The 22,866-nt window shown below is 42.6% G+C and overlaps 1 protein-coding gene across 1 annotated transcript; it reads left to right on the top strand.

The window, feature by feature from the left end:
- The first annotated feature begins 1,764 nt into the window (after nt 1-1,764).
- On the top strand, nt 1,765-22,707 carry dnaaf4 (dynein axonemal assembly factor 4). The gene is made up of 9 exons (XM_085413167.1): nt 1,765-2,008; nt 6,231-6,378; nt 8,776-8,906; nt 8,996-9,212; nt 9,787-9,932; nt 12,733-12,842; nt 13,292-13,445; nt 20,759-20,864; nt 21,092-22,707. The coding sequence occupies exons 1-9, from the start codon at nt 1,886-1,888 to the stop codon at nt 21,214-21,216; spliced, it is 1,260 nt and encodes a 419-aa protein (XP_085269293.1). The 5' UTR covers nt 1,765-1,885; the 3' UTR covers nt 21,217-22,707.
- The last annotated feature ends 159 nt before the right edge of the window (nt 22,708-22,866 follow it).

The raw sequence follows: 22,866 nt of genomic DNA, 5'->3' as shown, positions 1-22,866 counted from the left end.
GAAGGAGGAAACTGAGGCATGTTAAAAGAGAAAAGAAGAAAGCAGCTGTGATAAAGAGACAACAAGAGGGAAGTGCTGCATTAAGAAAGTCATTTGAGGACTTGAAAAGAGAAATTGAAAGATGGAAAATCTGAAAGGATTCAAGGCAGCAAAAGCAAAACTACAAGTTTACGAGGAAGGTTACATTTCAGTGAAGCAAGAAAGAGTCACTCCTGCAACTGCCCCTGCAAATGTACAGGTAACAGAGTTCAACAATGCAACTAATCAACCCTCACAACAACAAACAGAGTTAAACATGACTCATTGGAGCGCAGGTGAGCTTGTAAAGGTTTTGGCAGAAGCAATGTCAGCTAATAGACTACCTATCCCAGAGCCCTCTGTATTTAGTGGGCATTCACTTAAGTCTAAGCATTGGAAAGCATCTTTTCAGACTCCAATGTTGTGAAGGAACATTTCCACTGCAGAAAAGATATTTGTCTTACAGAAGTATGTTGGCAGCTGTGTTAAAGAAGCCTTAGATGGGTATTTTCTGATTGGCTCTGAATATCCATATGAGGCAGCATGAACGTTATGGAGAGCCTTTTGTCAATAGCTAACGCCTTTAGGGACAATTTACACTCTTGGCCAAAGGTCACAGGAAAAGATGTATTGCATGTAATCCCATTACATCATACCAAGCCATAAGACAAAGTGACTTTAACAAATCAAACACAAAACCTCAACCTAGTATCTGTAAAATGCTCATTTCTGCCTCTAAGCATGGGTCAGTTGGTGAGGTATGTTTTATATGTTATATAGATAATTTTATGTCTCTATTTTACCCATTTTACTATTGTTGTTTTATGTTGTTAATTGTATGTTGTGTTTTAGCTCAATCAGTTTGTGATCAAGGTCATGCTTTAACAATATCATCCCCATGATCCTGATCACCAGTGACAAGGTAACTGAAACCAGATAATGTAATGATACCCTCGGTATGTTGAATTTGCTCTGTAGCATACGGCACTAGTCTTTACTCCAGCCACCTTCATTTGCTGTTTGCTACTGCTCTAGACAGCCTTCAGTGACTAACTTGAGTATTTAAGACTATCTTATTAGTTAGCCTAGGGAAACGTTTAGGTTGCATTGGGTCATTATCCATTTGCACCGTCAAGCACCATCTGAATAGTTTTGTAGCATTTAGCTGAATCTGAGAAGACAGGAGCTGATTAACAGTAACAACATTTGAAGTGAGTTATGAGAACCACTGAGTCTGGGTCTGGTAGCTTCTCCTCTTTGAAAGGAGATCTTAGAGTTAAGCTTCAGTGAAAAAACTTTCTATTAAATTAACCTCAAAGATGAGGTTGTTATGAAAGAGCATTAGGGCCACTGGCAAACAAAATTTGTGTGAGTCTTTTGTTTGGGGTTTTTGTTGTTGTTTGTTTGTTTGTTTTCCAGAATTCTAAGGGGGGAAAAGCCTGAATTCTCCGTGTCCAATCCAGTTGAAGAAACAGATTTTTTTTTCAGGATTCTGGAAATACAACAACAACAAACAAATAGAAATGATTCCCCCACTTTTTTGTCAGCACCTTTAATCCTCTTACGTAGGTTGAGTGCACTTCCTGTGAAAGGTTATGGATTTCGGCTTTGTGGATTTTTATAGAAGAATATATAAAAATGTTTAATGCATTGTGGTTATGCGTTACGAATTTCAGTTTAGGTTTTTCCGACAAACTCAAAGTCAGCATTTTGTTTATGGTTACCATAGTAACATGGCGAGGTGCGACGGGACTTCACGTCGGACACGTTTATGAAAGGAAATAGAGCGATTTTTTTTAATCAAAGCACAACCTTCTGGCTCTTCTAAAATCAGGTGAATCAAACAGTGAGCTCAGTTGTCCCAAAAATGCCTCTGGTCGTGATGGACTACGTCTGGACCCAGACGGAGACGACGCTTTACATTAATGTGCCTCTAAAAGGAACGAATGCCGGGAAGGTAGACATTGTCTGTACGGACGATTACCTCAAGGTAAAGTTCTGAATAAAGGAGTTTTGTATTTTTACTGTTTGTGTATCAAATACTATATCTATGGGACTCGTCTCAGTCAGAGACTAAGCTAGACTGCATAGCATTTTTTTTCTGTGTCACACAGAATTGAGACATATTGAAACGATGTACGGCAGTTTGATCAAGTTTGTGAGCAGCAGCCAACTCAGCTGCCGTATATATTTTCGAGCGCTTTTATCAATGCTTTTGTTGCCATCTACGTGAAAAGGAAAAGAAGGAAAAGAAATATATAAATATAAATTGACATGACCATATTAAGCTTTCTGCATGAGTTTTTCCAAATGCATCATTAAAGCCCCCCCTCCCAACCGGATATTTTTCTACCGTCCCCCTCTGTCTGCATAAAAGCAGTGTCGGAACACACTGTACCATACCCTCGAGAAAAAGGCAAATAACAATGGAAGAGAGACAGACCATCATAACACTTAAAAATGTAGGTCTTTCCTATAGAGAAATTGCAAGAGAGTCAAAGTGTCACTGAGTACAGTTTCCTTCACCATCAAAAGGCATTTAAAAACTGGGGCACACTCTGATAGGAATAGGTCTGGCAGACCCAAAGCCACAACTGAACCAGAGGACAAGTTTCTGAGAGTTAACAGCTTGCGTGATAGGACAACAGCTTCAAGCACAGCTTAATAGTGGTTGTAGTAAACAAGTCTTAGTTTCAACTGAGAAGAGAAGAGTTCAAGCTGCAGGTTTGACGGACGAGTTGCAGCAAGAAAAAGCCATTGCTAAGACATCATAATAATTATATATATATATATATATATATATATATATACAGGGAGTGCAGAATTATTAGGCAAATGAGTATTTTGTCCACATCATCCTCTTCATGCATGTTGTCTTACTCCAAGCTGTATAGGCTCGAAAGCCTACTACCAATTAAGCATATTAGGTGATGTGCATCTCTGTAATGAGAAGGGGTGTGGTCTAATGACATCAACACCCTATATCAGGTGTGCATAATTATTAGGCAACGTCCTTTCCTTTGGCAAAATGGGTCAAAAGAAGGACTTGACAGGCTCAGAAAAGTCAAAAATAGTGAGATATCTTGCAGAGGGATGCAGCAGTCTCAAAATTGCAAAGCTTCTGAAGCGTGATCATCCAACAATCAAGCGTTTTATTCAAAATAATCAACAGGGTCGCAAGAAGCGTGTGGAAAAACCAAGGCGCCAAATAACTGCCCATGAACTGAGAAAAGTCAAGCATGCAGCTGCCAAGATGCCACTTGCCACCAGTTTGGCCATATTTCAGAGCTGCAACATCACTGGAGTGCCCAAAAGCACAAGGTGTGCAATACTCAGAGAAAGTATTGGTAAGAAAGGCTGAAAGACGACCACCACTGAACAAGACACACAAGCTGAATCGTCAAGACTGGGCCAAGAAATATCTCAAGACTGGTTTTTCTAAGGTTTTATGGACTGATGAAATGAGAGTGAGTCTTGATGGGCCAGATGGATGGGCCCGTGGCTGGATTGGTAAAGGGCAGAGAGCTCCAGTCCGACTCAGACGCCAGCAAGGTGGAGGTGGAGTACTGGTTTGGGCTGGTATCATCAAAGATGAGCTTGTGGGGCCTTTTCGGGTTGAGGATGGAGTCAAGCTCAACTCCCAGTCCTACTGCCAGTTTCTGGAAGACACCTTCTTCAAGCAGTGGTACAGGAAGAAGTCTGCATCCTTCAAGAAAAACATGATTTTCATGCAGGACAATGCTCCATCACACGCGTCCAAGTACTCCACAACGTGGCTGGCAAGAAAGGGTATAAAAGAAGCAAAACTAATGACATGGCCTCCTTGTTCACCTGATCTGAACCCCATTGAGAACCTGTGGTCCATCATCAAATGTGAGATTTACAAGGAGGGAAAACAGTACACCTCTCTGAACAGTGTCTGGGAGGCTGTGGTTGCTGCTGCACGCAATGTTGATGGTGAACAGATTAAAACACTGACAGAATCCATGGATGGCAGGCTTTTGAGTGTCCTTGCAAAGAAAGGTGGCTATATTGGTCGCTGATTTGTTTTTGTTTTGTTTTTGAATGTCAGAAATGTATATTTGTGAATGTGGAGATGTTATATTGGTTTCACTGGTAAAAATAAATAATTGAAATGGGTATATATTTGTTTTTTGTTAAGTTGCCTAATAATTATGCACAGTAATAGTCACCTGCACACAGATATCCCCCTAAAATAGCTAAAACTAAAAACAAACTAAAAACTACTTCCAAAAACATTCAGCTTTGATATTAATGAGTTTTTTGGGTTCATTGAGCACATGGTTGTTGTTCAATAATAAAATTATTCCTCAAAAATACAACTTGCCTAATAATTCTGCACTCCCTGTACAGTGGGGCAAAAAAGTATTTAGTCAGCCACCGATTATGCAAGTTCCCCCACTTAAAATGATGACAGAGGTCAGTAATTTGCACCAGAGGTACACTTCAACTGTGAGAGACAGAATGTGAAAAAAAAATCCATGAATCCACATGGTAGGATTTGTAAAGAATTTATTCGTAAATCAGGGTGGAAAATAAGTATTTGGTCAATAACAAAAATACAACTCAATACTTTGTAACATAACCTTTGTTGGCAATAACAGAGGTCAAACGTTTACTATAGGTCTTTACCAGGTTTGCACACACAGTAGCTGGTATTTTGGCCCATTCCTCCATGCAGATCTTCTCGAGAGCAGTGATGTTTTGGGGCTGTCGCCGAGCAACACGGACTTTCAACTCCCGCCACAGATTTTCTATGGGGTTGAGGTCTGGAGACTGGCTAGGCCACTCTAGGACTTTCAAATGCTTCTTACGGAGCCACTCCTTTGTTGCCCGGGCGGTGTGTTTTGGATCATTGACATGTTGGAAGACCCAGCCTCGTTTCATCTTCAAAGTTCTCACTGATGGAAGGAGGTTTTGGCTCAAAATCTCACGATACATGGCCCCATTCATTCTGTCCTTAACACGGATCAGTCGTCCTGTCCCCTTGGCAGAAAAACAGCCCCATAGCATGATGTTTCCACCCCCATGCTTCACAGTAGGTATGGTGTTCTTGGGATGCAACTCAGTATTCTTCTTCCTCCAAACACGACGAGTTGAGTTTATACCAAAAAGTTCTACTTTGGTTTCATCTGACCACATGACATTCTCCCAATCCTCTGCTGTATCATCCATGTGCTCTCTGGCAAACTTCAGACGGGCCTGGACATGCACTGGCTTCAGCAGCGGAACACGTCTGGCACTGCGGGATTTGATTCCCTGCCGTTGTAGTGTGTTACTGATGGTGACCTTTGTTACTTTGGTCCCAGCTCTCTGCAGGTCATTCACCAGGTCCCCCCGTGTGGTTCTGGGATCTTTGCTCACCGTTCTCATGATCATTTTGACCCCACGGGATGAGATCTTGCGTGGAGCCCCAGATCGAGGGAGATTATCAGTGGTCTTGTATGTCTTCCATTTTCTGATGATTGCTCCCACAGTTGATTTTTTCACACCAAGCTGCTTGCCTATTGTAGATTCACTCTTCCCAGTCTGGTGCAGGTCTACAATACTTTTCCTGGTGTCCTTCGAAAGCTCTTTGGTCTTGGCCATGGCGGAGTTTGGAGTCTGACTGTTTGAGGCTGTGGACAGGTGTCTTTTATACAGATGATGAGTTCCAACAGGTGCCATTCATACAGGTAACGAGTGGGGGACAGAAAAGCGTCTTACAGAAGACGTTACAGGTCTGTGAGAGCCAGAGATTTTCCTTGTTTGAGGTGACCAAATACTCATTTTCCACCCTGATTTACGAATAAATTCTTTACAAATCCTACCATGTGGATTCATGGATTTTTTTTTCACATTCTGTCTCTCACAGTTGAAGTGTACCTCTGGTGCAAATTACTGACCTCTGTCATCATTTTAAGTGGGGGAACTTGCACAATCGGTGGCTGACTAAATACTTTTTTGCCCCACTGTATGTATGTGTGTGTATATATATGTATGTATGTATGTATGTATGTATGTATGTATGTGTGTGTGTGTGTGTGTGTGTGTGTGTGTGTGTGTGTGTGTGTATGTATGTATAAAAAAATATATATCTGTACATATAAATTCAAAATTCAATTCAAATTAATCGCTAAACAAGAACCAGAAGATGGTCTTACATTTCTCTTAACAACAATTCTTACAGTATAATATGTATTCATTCACAGGTGCATTTCCCGCCTTATCTGTTTGAAGCCTTCTTGTTTGAGCCTGTTGATGATGACAGAATCGCAGTAAGGGTTGCAAATGGATGTGCAGTCATCACTTTGCCAAAAAGGACCAACAAAGTGTGGAAGCATCTGATGATAAGTACGGGTAAGAGCTTCAACTTGTGGTCATTTCAGTAAACAACAAGGCTCTGGTCTTCTGAACCCATGATAATGTATCATAATACATTTGTACATGTGACAGTTCAAGAAGAGACAGAGTTGGTCATGCAGCAGTCCTGAAGTTTTTGATGTGGTAAGCTGGATGTTTTCCTGTGAACAGTGTCTCTTGAGGGCTTTTATCTGGCAATTACAAGCTTGTAAAATTATGTAAAATTGACTTGAAACACTTCCTGTATTAAGGCTAATTTACATCATGGAGCCCTGGTTTCATAAACTGACAAGGATATAAAACTTACTGTGTAGCTGGATTTAAAACATAAGTGCTGAAAGTTAAAGTTATCAAAACATGTTTAGCATGACATCATTGGATTCCCAATTATGCCTCGATAAGAAACATAGTTATGTTTGTAGTGTGAGGCACATGTAGTAACCTGATATGTTGTTAACTGTTTGAGTGTTCTTGGGATAGAGAGACTATTTTATTGCATAAAATAGCGCTGATCACATCAGCTGATTGCACCTCTCTGTACATCCAGCCACACAAGGAAAAAACAGTTTCTGACTCCAGCTTGTCCATCCAGCGAACCACCTGTCACCTGACTCAAACAGGCTCCCCTCCACACTGTTCTGATTCATAAAATGGTTTATAAAAACGAAAATTATGGCTAACAGGTGGATTTTTCTGTCTCAGTGCAGCTAGTCCAATGAAGAAACGCTTACTGCTTAAGAGACAGAGTGAAAGTGAACAGTATATTCTTGGTTTCTTAAGATAAACATTGTTGCAGCTCGGGGCAGTACAAAGGTGGCCCCCTAAGGCCCCCTAAGGGGTCACCTTTGTACTGCCTTCCCTTGTCTTCCCTTGAGTTATTGGTTCTGTTAAAATTAGCTAACATAAACTAATGTGAGTGTATTGACTGCAACCAACCAAGAAACCTGATGATGTCATGTTCTGTACTAGCACAAGATGGCAGTAAACATTTTTTAAGAACTTAAACTCTAAGCACGTATTTCTTAAATCTAGCTACACAGGCAGTGTTAAATCTATATCAGTTTTTTGAGAGTGGGGTGTAAATTAGCCTTTATACATCTGACGTTGCTATCACTTGGTATAGCTACGTCTGTCATTACGGCCATCTTTCTCTGCTTGTCTATGTCTGGTTGGTTAGCCATCACCAGTTTGTGCATCTGTTATCTCATGAGACAACAAAGATCCATGAGTTGTGGCTTTCCTAGCGGCCTCTTCATGGTTCCCATTTATCTGCGGGATTCCCAGAATCCAACTATACTTCTAGCTGTACATCTGTCAGTGAGTCGATGTCTTTTTCACTCCTGGCATACAGCTTGATGCCATCCATGTAGGGGATATGGCTAACGACTGCTCCATTTCGTAGTCCATGATTGACAAAGTACAAACTGTTAATGTTGAAAACAACATGAAAACAATAGTAGTGTCCATAAAAACAATGACAAAAGCTATTATGGGTGGGGAAATGCATTACTGATTTGAGAGCTGCACTAAGAGTAGTGAGAATGTTTTTCTGCTGTGAAATCAAGAAAAACTGTGATACCAACTGGTAGGCTTATTTTTTCAAACAGTGCTTGTGCATTTTTGCAGGGGTTTTGTTAGGTAAGCCATGTCATTGTTTATCTCATTTTAAGACATGCTAAGTGCCATTTTCTATTATGTCCTGATATGTAAAACCTTAGAATTGAAAAAGAATGTAGCATCTTTTTAACATGACACACATAAATATGTGTCCGTTTATATTTGCACCAGAAAAAGAGCCACACACACTTCATTGGTTAACCAGCTGGTTGATTGGTTATAAGGTTCTTCTCCTCAGATATTTTATTTGCCAGATACTTTGGTAAATATCTCATCCCCGGGATGATCGTTCTTATAGATTAATAAAAAAAAAAAAAAAATAAGAAATGCTAAAATTAATCACCAAATATACCAGGTGAGGTATAGGTGTGGGAGACACTGAACTAGTCACTGGAGCTCATATTAAGCTGCTATTTCTTTACCCTTAGACACTAGAGGGAGAGCATTATCCCGAGCTTTGTTTTGCTCTTCAAAATGCTTCAAATCACATCAGGAGTGTTTTAGAAGTTTGTTCCTTGTTTGTTCCTCTGCTGATGCTCTGTGCACAGCTTCTATCAAAATTGGAAATCACTGCATATTTTTCTACCCTTTCTGTGCCCTGCCTGTTCAGTATTCATAAACGTGTTGGGCACATGAAGTTACTTCAGCTTTAGTATTACTTCAGTTCAGTTGTTGATAGATATTCGCCCAGTTGCCCAACCAACCCTAGCAGGCTTTACTTGGGATTTTAATCTTAGTGAAATTACTCGATTAAATTAAGTTCATAATGTTTTTCAGATAATAAAGAAAAAATGGAGATCAGACAGAGGGCCCTGTTAAAATACCACGAAAAGCTTTCTTCAGAGTCTAGAAACAAGGCAGCAAAACAACAAGAAGAGAACAAATATGCTCTGGAGACAGTGATAAAGGTAATTTTCCACTCTGTTTAATCACCAAATTCTCCTGTTTGATCCTGAAAAGAGCCTCTAGTGTTTTGTTATATTTTCCTTGAGTTCAGCTTGAAAAAGAGGAACGAGACAGTATCCAGAAGATAAAGGACACAGAACAAGAGAAAACCACACAAGAGTTGGCTGCATGGCATTTCAGACAACAACAAAAAGCAGAGCAGGATGTCCAGCTAAAATTGCAAAATCAAAAAGCCAAAGCACGCCAACTAAGAACAGAGACAGAGAGGCAAAAATGTGGACCTCCCAACCAAGAAAAAAAGAAATTGGGTGAGTAAAAAAACCCCACAAATAAACAAAAAAGCAGGAAATGCAACTCTTGAGGTGACATAGGCAGCATTCACCTAGGATGTTTTGCAAGGACAGGAAAAACTATGCAAGCACATGGCGAGCCTGCAGTCCACGGAAAGGGCCTCCAACTGGGTTTGAACCCAGGACCCTCTTGCTCTGAATTAACATTGTTAACCTCAAGCCATCATTACACTTCTTTTAGGTAGCATGGTGTCATGGTTAGAGCTGTTGCCTCATAGCAAGAAGGTTCCTGGTTTGAGTCTCAGCTCCACACAGAAAGACTCCCAGAGTTTTTCTGTGTGGGGTTTGCATCTTATCCTGTGTCTGCCTTCCTCTGAGTACTTCAGCTTTACCACATAGTCCAAAAACATGTATATTAGGTTAATTGGTAATTATAAATTGGCCATGGATGTGAGGTAGGCAAAGTGCTTAAAGTGAAGCTTCATAGAATGACAAATGGTCCAATTTTGTCTTGCAGTCTACATTGTTTTTTCCTGGTGCTTAGATTTGGCGTTATACAGGCTGATATTAATGAACATACTCCTGCTTGCAGATCAAAGAAGCAACAGTAATGCAAAGAGCAAGAAAGCCCAACATGAACTCCCTCCTCCAAGACTCAGTGGAAACATTCAAGTTACATTCACCCCAAGAATCTTTCCAACAGCTCTCAGAGAGTCCAGACTTCCAGAGGAGGAGGAGGTGAGTTCCTGAATGCTGTGAAAACCAATACCACCACCAAAAAGAATTATGGAGTATGGAGTTTAAATAACCACTTTAAGAGAGTATTTGAACAACAATAACATGGACTGTGGCTCCAGTCTAAGAGTTAGGATTTTAATCACACTTAACATACATATGTACAGAGTGTAGCAAATAAATTATTGCATGATCATTTATATAATACAAAATGTGGTTGTTCATTCGGGTATTTGGATAACTGTACACTCCCTTGGTCCCCAAAGATAACATTAATCCACTGGGGGGGAAAAACTGAAATAGAAAAAAAATAATATGGAGTATTTTTGCATCTTAGCTGTACTGACTGTATGACAGATGGATGCCATGGCTTCACTACTTCCCACTGTGCACTTGTGAGGGCTACCATGTGGAATTTTTTAAAGCCAGAATCTGCCCAGTAGGACTGAGATGCTGCGTCACACTCCCATCCACTCACACGCTGGTGACTGCAAAAGTGCCCCCATGCACTTCACACATGGGGTCTTTTAATGCACTGCATTAAAGGTTTGTTGTTGGCTAGTTAGCCATGCTACACACCTTTGTTGCTGTCATTATGTTTGAATAATTCATCACTCCTTAGTTTTTTTTATCCTCGTTTTATAACTGGAGACGACATCAACTGCACACTCCACAGAGGCCCAGAGTTACTGTAAATATCTGAATAATCTGCAAATTAGATGTTGTCTTTTGTGATTTGAACATAAGACTGGGGATGACATAAACAAAGAGAGTCCACAATATTATCAGCAGCTAAATTCACCCTGGGGAAAAACAAGCTGCAGAAACCATTAGGACCAAGCTGGTCTGGATTTCCTGGGTTAAGGCCAGCTTGGTCCTAGTAGTATGAAGCTTGCTAAACAACAAAACAAACACTCCAGTTTACAATTCTTAATGTGTCTTTCTTTATAAGTTATATAGATGATTAATCCCTTTTTGCCTTTAGCTTTCTCAGTAACACACCTACAGCTTTCACTGACAGTACATCATTTGGTACCTTTAGCTTTTTTTGATCAGTTAATTTATGAGTTATGACAAATTTACTCCAAGATTAAATGAGCATATATAGTGTGATTTATCTGTTATCACTGGATGGTTCTGAGGTCTGAATCTGAGGGCAGATCATATTACCACAAAGAAAAAAGAATCATCACCAAATGTCAAATGTGCAGTTCAGTTTATCTCTCAAACCGAAATAAAGTGGATCTTCACTCTACCGACAGGTAATGTTTTCTTCACATTTCGTGAGTCTACAGTTCTGCTGACAGCTGACATGTAAAAAAAAATATAAATAAATATAAACAGCTGGTGCTGAAAAATTAATTAGTGGAGAAATTAAACATACAATTTGTTTTAACACACCAAATGTTTATATTTGGTTTCAGCACAGCATATTAGACTTTGTTATATTTTTCACACTTTTTTTTTCCAATTAATCTTGTGTCTTTTATTTAGTTAAAATCAGTTGTGTTATCAAGAAACAGAAGTTACAAACTGGAAGTGATATTACAGCCAGTCATTGTGAAGAATACAGTGGCAACATTTTCAGTCCTCTCAGTACTTCATCTTCTGTTAAAACTGTGTTAAACGTGCTATTTATGAGGGATTGAAGTATACAATATTTTGAAACATTCAAACATACAGTAGGTTTTTTTTCAGGTTAATTTGATTGATAAGGATAAGGATAAGCTTTATTTGATATGCATGGATTAGTAAACTAACACCAGCTTTCCCCAACAGCTGACTGTTCATTTTAGCACGATAGCTAAGGACTAATTACTGATTAGCTTACAAACACCTTTAGCTTAACAAAAAAGGGTGATGATGCCACACGTCTTTCTGACAGTTAGTGCAGTTTACTGCAGAACACCTCAGGCTGTCAGTGTAGAGCAGACAGTCGCTGTCAAAGATGCAGGACTTACAGGCAAACTAAACAGGAAGTACGAGAAACACACACACTGAGACACATAATAGAGCGAGGGACGAGAGACAGAGGGTGAGAGACGCACACAGAGTCACAACTGGTAAAACAGACAACTAGGCAAACAAACATGAAGACAAGACTGACTAAACTGGGAAACAGTTTATACATACGTCTCATCCTTTGTATTTCCATACTTTTCTTTTTCTATGTATGGAAATACAAAGGATGAAACTAAAAAGCACAAGAAAACTAAACAATACCAAATAAAGACTAAGAAACGTGGAACATTATAACGATAAACAAGGTCCAAAAAGTCCAATAACCAAAACACTGGGTGGTACCCTAACATTTGACTCTGTTGGAAAGTAAATACTGGACCACCTCTCAAAATTCAGGCTTTATCTGCAGTTTCCAAGCAGAGATGCGCAGGTTTCTTAGTGATTGCAAAGCAACTTGGTGAAGCAACTTTTGATTTAGTTTGACAGTTTGACCCCAGTGTTATCTGCTAACATGGAAGACATGGGGTTTATGATTAATACTGCAGTCAGGCACCAGGGGGCAATAGAGATGCTTTGGATTCATTTTGGGGGAGCTGTCAGGTTGTACATGTTTTCTACAGTCACTGCTATTTGATCACTTATGTAGATCTGGCTTTTGTTTGTAAAACAGATAACATTACTGCTGGCCCTGCTATTGAGAATAATTTCAAATACTGAAGATCACCCAGTAGGATGGAAGACACACCTTTGTCACTTTTTTATATGCTTTTTTTGTTTGTTTGTTTGTTTGTTTGTTTGTTTGTTTGTTTGTTTGTTTGTTTGTTTGTTTTTAACCAACTAGTGGCTGAGAAAACAAGCTGAAACCCGACGAAAAGTGAATGTGGATGTTGGTGAGCTAAAAGACCTGAAGGAAGAGGAGAGGAACCCTTACTGGTTAAAGGACAAAGGAGAGTGAGTGAAGTGTGTCAGCAAACAGAGTTTAGTTTAAAAAAACATTTAAATTATTTTTTTTATAATTTTTAGTAACTTTCAAGATTTTCTTTCCAATTTCAGTTCAGTTTAGTTTCCAGGGTGGATGTCCTTTTTTAGTCTGGTTATTATTAGTTTAGTGTTAGTTTGGGTTTTTTGATTTTGTTTTTTATTGATTGAAATATTTTCTAGGGGCAGAGTTTAACAAGCTCCAAAACATTTTTTTAACAGTTTGACTGTTAACTAACTGTTTTCCTTACCTGTACTTTCAAAGTGTCTCTAAGGAGGTTTACTTTTTTGTTATTTTTCTAAGTACAAACTATTGTTATTTTTGGGGTAACTGAAATTTTTTTTTTCGTGCTTAATTTCACTGTTTAATTAATTGTATTTTCCTTGTTATCAGCTCTGTTTAACAGAACTTTATTTTTTAGCAAATGTTTTGCCACTGGGGACTTCCTGGGAGCAGTGAATGCCTATAGCTTGGCTATCAGGGTTATGGGGAAGATCCCTGCTTTGCATTCGAACAGGGCCGCATGCCATCTGAAGTTAAGAAATTTTCACAAGGCCATTGAAGACTCCTCTCAGGTATTTGTTCTTTTATAGCTTTTTTAATTTTTACTTTTACCTTTTTTAGTCTTTTTTGTGATAGACAGGCAGAAAGCTGGGAGTTGCATTAAATGGCCTCAGAGCAGATTTGAACTAGGATCACTGCATTATATCCTGTATTGCGAACAGTATTCGCTCATCAACCAATGTATATGAACTTACGTTTTAACATCCCAGTCTTAATCCATAGGGTTTGATATGATGATAAGGTCCCTTTGCTGATATAACAGCTTTAACTCTTCTGGGAAGGCTTTCCACAATGTTTAGGAGTGTGTTTATAGAAATTTTTGACCATTATTTCAAAAGTGCATTTATGAGTTCAGACATTAATTGGGAGTCAGCACAAGGATAAGTAGACCTGGGAAGAATTAGTCTCTGCACTAATTAATTACAAGGGTGTTCTGTACGTTGAGATCTGGACTCGCTGCAGGCCTATAAAGTTCTTCCACACCAAACATCTTCATCCATGTCTTTAAGGACCTTGGTTTGTGTGCTGGTGTGCAGTTATGTTGGAACACTTGGGGACCATCCCCAAACTGTTCTCATGAAGTTGGGAGCATGAAATTGCCCAAAATGTCTTAGTATGCTGAAGCATTAAGAGTTTCAACACCTGAAAAATAACCCCACACCATAATCCCGCCTTCACCAAACTTTACACTTGCAGTCAGACAAGTACTGTTCTGCTGACACAAACCAAAACTCATCCATCGGATTGCCAGATGGAGAAGGGGTGTCTGTGGTTTAGGGGGTAAACCAGGCCATCTACTATTCAGAAGGACCTTGGCTGCCTCAGTCTACATGACAATTATCCTTGGACAAGATACTAACCGCAAGGTATTCTCTGAAGCATCCAATGGGGTCAGGGTGTAGGTAGGATCCGGACCCAAACACGGGACTCTTCTGAGAGAAAATAGTGAATTTATTTACAGTGAAAAACAACAGGTAAAATATATACAAGTCCCGGCAAGGTGATCTTCTTCAAAATCCCCACACAGTGCTTGTGTCCGTGAACAGTGAAATGGCAAACTCCCATGCAAATAAGATGGCGCCGGTGAGGTCGGCTGCCGTCACGACTGCTCCGACCACTTTTTCTTTGTCTTTGTTTTTTAAGTTAGTTTTCAGCGTTTCTAAATCGGCAAAATCATCACCATTGGGTACATTAGGTATGACAGTGACACTCTTGTTTCTATTGATATACAATGTACTCACAATTCGAAGTTTTTAACTCCGGATCCGAGCTGGCCGAGTGAGATCTCGAGGGAGAACAAAGGGAAGCGGCGGCGGCCTAGAGGGAAGCGAGCCGGCGTCAGGAACAGGCTGAGAGCTCGTGCACACCGCACACCTCTGCCTAGCATCCTGCTCGCCAACGTCCAGTCACTGGAGAACAAGCTTGACGACCTCAGGGCCAGGATAAAGTTCCAGAGAGACATTCGGGACTGCAATCTCCTCTGCTTCACCGAGACATGGCTGAACCCAGCGGTGCCGGACCACGCCATCCAGCCGGCCGAGTTCTTCTCGGTTCACCGCATGGACAGGACACGGGACTCGGGGAAGTCAAGGGGAGGCGGCGTGTGTTTAATGGTGAACAACAACTGGTGCAACAGTGCGAACGTTGTTCCTCTCACACGCTCCTGCACACCAAATCTGGAACTACTGTCCATCATGTGTCGTCCTTTTTATCTACCTCGGGAATTTACATCGGTCATTGTAAGTGCCGTTTATATTCCACCACAAGCGGACACGGTCACCGCCTTATGCGAGCTGCATGAGGCACTCACACAGCACCAGACACAACACCGGGACGCTGCGCTTATTGTGACGGGGGACTTTAATAGCGCCAACCTCAAACGCGCAGCGCCGAACTTTTATCAACACATCACCTGCCCCACCAGGGGTGAAAGGACACTGGACCACTGCTACACTACGGTCAAGGATGGCTACAAGGCACAATCCCGCCCCCCGTTTGGCAAATCTGATCACGCCGCCATCTTCCTCATGCCAAAATACAAACAAAGGCTGAAACAGGAAGTTCCGGTTCAGAGGAAGGTCGCGCGCTGGACGGATCAATCGGTGGCCGCGTTACAGGACGCACTCGATGACGCAGACTGGGGCATGTTCAGAAACAGCTCCGACGATGACGTCAACGTGTTTACGGAAGCGGTTGTGGGATTCATCGGGAAACTAGCGGATGATACCGTGGAGACAAAGACTATCACAACGTTTCCCAACCAGAAGCCGTGGGTGGATAAAACCATCCGCGACGCTCTGAGATCCCGCACCGCTGCCTACAACACGGGACTCATGACGGGGGACATGGACCCGTACAAAGCCGCGTCATATAACGTGCGGAGGGCGGTGAAAGAGGCGAAGCAGCGCTACGGGAGGAAACTAGAGTCACAACTCCAACAGAGTGACTCTAGGAGCCTGTAGCGGGGACTAAGGACAATAACGGACTATAAAGCACCAACAACCGGTATGACGAACGCGGCCGTGACTCTGGCAGACGAGCTGAACACTTTCTATGCTCGCTTCGAGGCTGCAGCTAAGGTCTCCAACAATGCTAGTGTTAGCGGCGCTAACGGCTGCAGACAGGAAGATACTGCCAGCACCGGAAACGTGCTCGTCATCTCCGAGCATGAAGTAAGGAGAGCCTTCAAGAGAGTGAACACCAGGAAAGCAGCAGGACCAGACGGCATCCCAGGTCGTATCCTCAGAGACTGCGCATACCAGCTAGCTCCTGTGTTCACTGAGATATTCAACATCTCTTTATCTCAGTCGGTGATCCCCACATGCTTCAAAGAGTCCATCATTGTTCCTGTCCCGAAGAAACCCCACCCTGCTTCTCTCAATGACTATCGCCCTGTAGCCCTCACCTCAGTAGTGATGAAGTGCTTTGAACGCCTGGTCAGAGACTTCATCATTTCTTCACTACCAGACACACTGGACCCACTACAGTTCGCTTACCGTCCAAATCGTTCCACAGACGATGCCATCTCTCATCTCCTCCACACATCACTCACTCACTTGGACACTAGAAGGGGGAATTATGTTAAAATGCTCTTCATAGACTACAGCTCTGCATTTAACACCATAATTCCCTCCACACTCACCACCAAGCTGGAGCATCTGGGACTCAGCTCATCTATGTGTCAGTGGATCTCCAACTTCCTAACTGGCAGACCACAGGCAGTAAGGATGGGCGGACATGTCTCAGCCTCCACCACTCTCAGCACTGGAGCCCCCCAGGGGTGTGTTCTGAGCCCCTGCTGTACTCTTTGTACACATATGACTGTGTGGCCACTACCAGCTCCACCACCATCATCAAGTTTGCTGACGACACCGTCGTGGTGGGCCTGATCTCTGATAACAACGAGACGGCCTACCTGAAGGAGATTAGGAATCTGGAGAACTGGTGCCAGAGGAACAACCTCCTTCTAAACGTCAGTAAGACAAAGGAGCTGATAGTGGACTTCAGCACTAAGCAGGAGAGGAACTACCAGACCCCCGTCATCAACGAGTGCCCAGTGGAGAGAGTGGACAGCTTCAAATACCTCGGAGTTCACATCACGCAGGACCTGTCATGGTCCTGTCACATCAACACCGTGGTGAAAAAGGCCCGACAGCGTCTCTACCACCTCAGACGCTTGAGAGACTTCCAACTGCCCTCCAAGGTGCTCAGGAACTTTTACTCCTGCACCATAGAGAGCATCCTGGCGGGAAACATCTTAACCTGGTTCGGGAACAGCACCATGCAGGACAGACGAGCTCTAGAGAGGGTTGTGCGGTCAGCTGAGCGCACCATCCGCTCCGAGCTCCCTGACCTGCACTCAATCTACAGCAGGCGGTGCTGGACCAAGGCCAGGAAGATCGTGAAGGACCTCAGCCATCCCAACAACAGACTGTTCTCTCTGCTGAGGTCAGGAAAGCGATTCCGCTCCCTGAAGACCAACACAGAGAGACTGAGGAGGAGCTTCTTCCCGCAGGCGATACGGTCTCTCAATCACACCACCACACAGTACTGACCCACACATATGGTTCTTACACACACACTGGACTTTCTGGACTTTGGTTTTGCACAACACTGGTCACTATATTCTTCATTTCCGGTTAATACTTGTACAGCTGCTGTTATTGTGTATATATTTATTTATATTTAGATTTCTTCATACATTCTTATATAGTTCTATATTGTGTATTTTGTTGTACAGTTATTTTATTTTCAACTTTAATTTATATATTTTATCTTATTCTTCCCAGTTAAATTTACCCTTCATTCTAATTTGTGTTGTACAGTTATTTCATTTTTAACCTTAATTTATATTTTATTCCTTCCTAGTTAAATTTACCCTTTTTAATTTTTCATATTTATTTCCTATCTTATTCATAGCCTTTTCCTTTTTTGTTTTCTTTAGGTCACGAGCAGTTGTCCAAGTATTTCACTACATATCGTACTGTGTATGACTGTGTACGTGACAAATAAAAAATTTGAATTTGAATTTGAATCCGTGACTCTGCTCCTGTGAAAACACACTCTGCTCCCGATTCCTAGTGAAGATAAACACAGTGAGTTAGCTAGGCAATCCATCTCCAGAGCGAGGTTTTTCAAAAGCAAGTCCACGGCTGTACTGATGAGGTAAACTCAACGATCCAGCCACACTGTTAGGACGCTCTCAATCAGCTGCAGCTGGCGGCAGCTGATGAGCGACAGGTGTGGCTGCCTCCACAGCAGGAACACTTTTGGATCGAATGATCATTGGGGATCCTAAACTTCCGGGAGCACGAACGTCAACATAAACACACATAACGGGGAAACGGGGAAAAGGAGGGAGAACAAAAAACACCACAAACATGGACACAACGGGCAGGTCTGCCGGTGAGAACTGCCAGACCATGACAATTGGAGTATGAGTGTGAATGTGTGAATCTTAGATACAAAGCACTCAAGTAAAAAAATTTGCTTTTATGAATGGGTGAAAGAGGCATGTTGTGTAAAGCACTTTGAGTGCTCCAGTGGAACATATAAAAGACCAATCCACTGCTCTAATGGTAAATAAACAGACTCTGCAGAACTTCTTTTTTTTTTTTTTTTTTTTTTTTAAATGACATCAGAAACAGCAGTATGCGACATTACGTGATGGCAGAGCTTCAGTTCATCCTTTGTCATTTTTTTTTTTTTTTTTTTTTTTTTTTTAATAAATAGGACAGGGGGAATGAATGAGAGAAAGAGGGGGAGAGAAAGAAAGAAAACCAAAGGGGAGAAGAGACGGTGAGAAGGGGGGGGAAGAGAGAGAAAAAAAAAAAGAACTCCTGGGTCACCTGTATGGAGAAAAAAAAAAAAAAAAAACAAACAAAAAAAACAAACAGAGGAGACAGCAAACAACAAAGAGTAACATAATAATAGAGAAAACAAAGCACCATCACAATAAACTAGCTAGTCATAGATATCAATATTTACTAAATAATAAACGATATTGTGCAGCACGCAAGATAGACAGCGCACAGTGTGCTTTGAGGCAGCAGCCAAGAAAGCTTTAGTCTGCGTCTGTGAATACCCATGTGTGCATACCTGTGTGGATCAGCATGCTTGCATTCCAAAGGTTTCTCCATGTAATGATCTGCTAGGGAGTGTGGGGGGGCCACAGCCCCGTCCTCCAGGGTGTGAAGCGGGTATGGAGGAGATCAAAACTCCAGACATCCAGAGGCCCCCAGAACACAAGAGACCATGGAAGACCAACAGAGGGGCAGCCGCGCCACTGTTCCAGTAAGAGCTGAGGAGAGTCCCAGATGAGGGCTCGCCCAGCAGCCGCGGAGCAGAAGTCAGGGGGAGTTGCAGTGACGCGCCCGTGAGCTCCGCCGGCCCCCAGCTGTGCCTGAGTGACCCCACCTCCAAAGGGGCCTGAGCGAGCCCCAGGCCCCAGGCCCCGACAAGCGGCCGCCAAGGAGTGAGCCGGTGTGTACCCGGACGCCCACCCCCAGACACAAAGAACCACCAACACACCGACACCTGAGGGAGTCCGCCACCGGCAGGGGAAGTGGTGGTGGGTGGAGATAGGCCTCCAAACCTTGGAGGGCCTGAGGTGTCCCCAGAGAGGTGGCGTCTGATACCCAACCTGACATATAGACACAGACATACAGGCACACACAGACACAAACATCCATTCCCACCCTCATGCTCTCATATACACTTACTCCACACTCAGCCAACGTGGAGACAGACATAAAGAGACGCTGTACACACAATCACACTCCCCAAGCGTACTCTACAAACCGGGTCTAGGTACCCTTGCCCCTGGAGGGGGGAATTGCACCCAGACCCAGGTGGTGTTACCCTTTTCCCTGCGGTGGGGAGAGGCAGACCGCCCCGACTCCGCAGCAGCAGGGAGGCCCCACACCCCAGACCGCAGTCGGACGGCCAACTCCTCCTACTAGCCCTCCCGCTCCAGCAGGCCGCAGAGAATGGGGGTGGGAGAAGACTCCAAACCTCCCTCCACCCGCTCATTGTAGTGTTGATGCATATGTGTTCTAAGGTGCAATTAAAACCCAGGAGGGCATGGAGCTACCTGCCAAGGAGCAGCAGGTAAGCGCATAGTCCCTCCTGCTAGCCCTCAATGACTAAGTGTATTTAAAATTGAGAGGTGGGCAACGACGTCAGGGGTGAGGTATACACCCTGATGGTGATTTGGACTCCGTGATTGTGCCCACCCCCAAGATCCTATATGTATGTGTAATGAGAGTGTGAATAATGTGAGTGTCTAAGTTGTGGGATAAAATTGAGGCAGAGGCAGCCAGAAGGGGACAGGGGGGGGGGTAGCCTCCTCTGCACCCTGGTGACATACCCCCACTCCAAGGCCCTGCATGTGTGGGTGGTTGTGGAGGAGCGGGAAGAGGGAGGCAGCTGGAGATGGGGAGGGAAGGAAGGGAGGGGCAGGTAACCCCTCCCTGGGGCCAGCTCCCCCGCTGACCCCAGTAGGCACTCCCACCCTCCGCGACCCGCCAGGGAAGGGGGGCCCAGGCCCATCTGCAGAACTTCTGTGTATCGGCTGACCCTGCTCGGTTGATTTACGTGGTCTGCCACTTTGTGGCTGAAGTTGCTGTTGTTCCCAGTGGCTTCCACTTTGTTATAAAACCACAAACATTGACTTTAGCAGCGAGAAAATTTCACAACTGGATTTGTTGCACAGGTGGACTGACAGATGCTCTGGATGGTCCAACTCTGACAATGAATGGTCAAGATTTATTTACTTTCCAGAGGAATAGCATACAGTAAACATCTGCCCACTTTTTTACTGCAGGCACTTGATCTGCTGACTCCACCAGTCCCTGCCAATGCAGCTGCCAGAGTTCGAGCTTTTGTCCGTCGAGGATCTGCCTTCTGCGAGCTGCAGGCCTATCCAGAAGGTTTGTTGCTTTAAAATGTCAATAAGTTGATGTGTTGCACTCAGTGATTTGTTTCGGACTTTACTTAGAACTTGTTAGCCATGACTCAAGGCTTGAGTTGTAACTTGCATGACAGTAACTTTGTCCTACCTAAGGGCAAGGGTAAGGTCAAATATGTGGAGCGTGTTTTTTACAGTGACTCAAAAGGTGTCCAGGTCTCAACTGATCTACCTACAATTTAATTTCAGGGCTCCAAGACTTCCTTGCTGCTCTGAAGATTGACCCTAATAATGAAGCGCTGTTGGTGGATACACAGAGAATCAGAGACATCATTCAAGGATCTGCTGTCAATCCTCCCAGTGAGACAGAGTGACACACGACATTTGCTTTGTACGTTATGTTCATGAAATGTTTTACAGAGGGCTGGTTTCAGGTTCTTTATTAAATATTAAAAATTCTTGTATTTTATTTACAAAGGTCATACATTTTTATCCATCCTTAGCTTTTAAATGTATTCTGTACATCCTTTGTAAACAACATCCTTTGAAAAATACAGACTTTTGAATTGTATCATAGGTAAAGCCAGGCTACTTTTGTAGTGTCTAGTGTCTCATTAAGTAATACCATTCTTAGTTTTAAATGATTTTCATGATCAGTTAATTGTATATTATATAAAATGTTGGGGGAAAAAAGAAATCCATGTTGATGTCATATTGTGTCCAGTAAAGTCCAGCATATTCAGTTCACAAAAATCCATTTTTTTTGTTTTGTATATCCAATTCATGGTCACAGTGTCGCTGGAACTATTACAGTCATAGGGTAAGAGGCAGGTTACACCTTGGAGAGGTTGTTAGCTTGTTACAGGGTCAGAGTCACACATTACAAACAAACATTTATGCCACCAGCCAGTTTAGAAGCACCAGTTAAAAGGGAACAGTTAAACGTGAGCTTTTTAAAGGAATAGGTAAACTAAGGAATAGAGCAAGAGATAAATAATAATTAATAATTAAAGTGGTGTATAAACACACAGTAAGTGAAAAAGGTGACTGAAGAAGAAACAGTCACTACATCATGCACCAGCCAAGAGATATCTCTCCAGTGTGTCCAGGGTCTGCCCTGGAGGCTCCTTCTGGTGGGACATCCTCAGAACATCTCAGGCAGGAGGTACCCAGGAGGAATCCTTGTCAGTGTCACTTCTACTGGCTCATTTCGATGTGGAAGAATAGTGGTTCTACTCTGAGCCCCTCCAAAATGGCCAAGCTCCTCACTCTATCTCTAAGGGAGAGGCCAGCCTACCCTTCGAGTAAGCTCATTTCCACAGATTGTGCAGTCCCGATCAAAAGTTTAAGAACACTGGGAAAAATGGCAAAAAAATCATATTTTGCATAGTTGGATCTTAACAAGGTTCCAAGGAGAGCTTCAACATGCAACAAGAAGAAATCGAAGTGAGAGAAAACATTTTTTGAGCATACAATTTATTGAAAACAGCAAGGCCATGTCCACACTAATACGTTTATATTTGAAAAGACATCATTTTTCTCTCCTTTTTGGCCTTCCGTCCACACTGAGCTCTCCAAAGCGGATACATTTGAAAATGCCATTTTCACATCACAGTGTGGACTGCATAACCACAGGCTTCCGGAAACGATGACGCATTTTAGTCAAATGATGCAGTCATGTGACCAATTAAACTAAGACAGCGGAGGGCATTATACTGCATTTGTTTTGTTTGCTCTCAGATTTGACAGCACTAGACAAGATTAATATCAGTTTGTACATGCTCCAGATAGCTTTTCTTCAAATTCTTTAACTCTCACTCGCTTTTGCAACTTTGTACTTTTGTGTTACTCGCAGCGACAACTCCACCTCATTGTCAGACCATTTAAAAAACTCGGTGATTTTCTCAACATTTTAGCATGACCTTTCAAAGAGCCGGAAAGTAAATAAACAACAGACAGAAATGACGCAGGTCGAATTGTCCTTCGTTTCATGCATGCACAAAACAGGAATGTAAGCGTTTTCC

This window comes from Rhamphochromis longiceps, linkage group LG7 (assembly GCF_057381845.1).
Source record: "Rhamphochromis longiceps isolate RC_006_pf linkage group LG7, R_longiceps_female_GT1.1, whole genome shotgun sequence".
Classification (NCBI taxonomy): Eukaryota; Metazoa; Chordata; class Actinopteri; order Cichliformes; family Cichlidae; genus Rhamphochromis; species Rhamphochromis longiceps.
Note: the sequence above shows the minus strand (reverse complement) of the source record. Positions and strands in the feature narration are given on the sequence as shown.

Bases quoted from the DNA above. Each gene is read 5' to 3' on its own strand.
- dnaaf4 (XM_085413167.1), top strand. From the start codon at position 1,886: ATGCCTCTGGTCGTGATGGACTACGTCTGGACCCAGACGGAGACGACG. The intron at 8,907-8,995 runs GTAATTTTCCAC...CCTTGAGTTCAG, and splicing joins CTCTGGAGACAGTGATAAAG to CTTGAAAAAGAGGAACGAGA. The intron at 13,446-20,758 runs GTATTTGTTCTT...TTTTTACTGCAG, and splicing joins CCATTGAAGACTCCTCTCAG to GCACTTGATCTGCTGACTCC.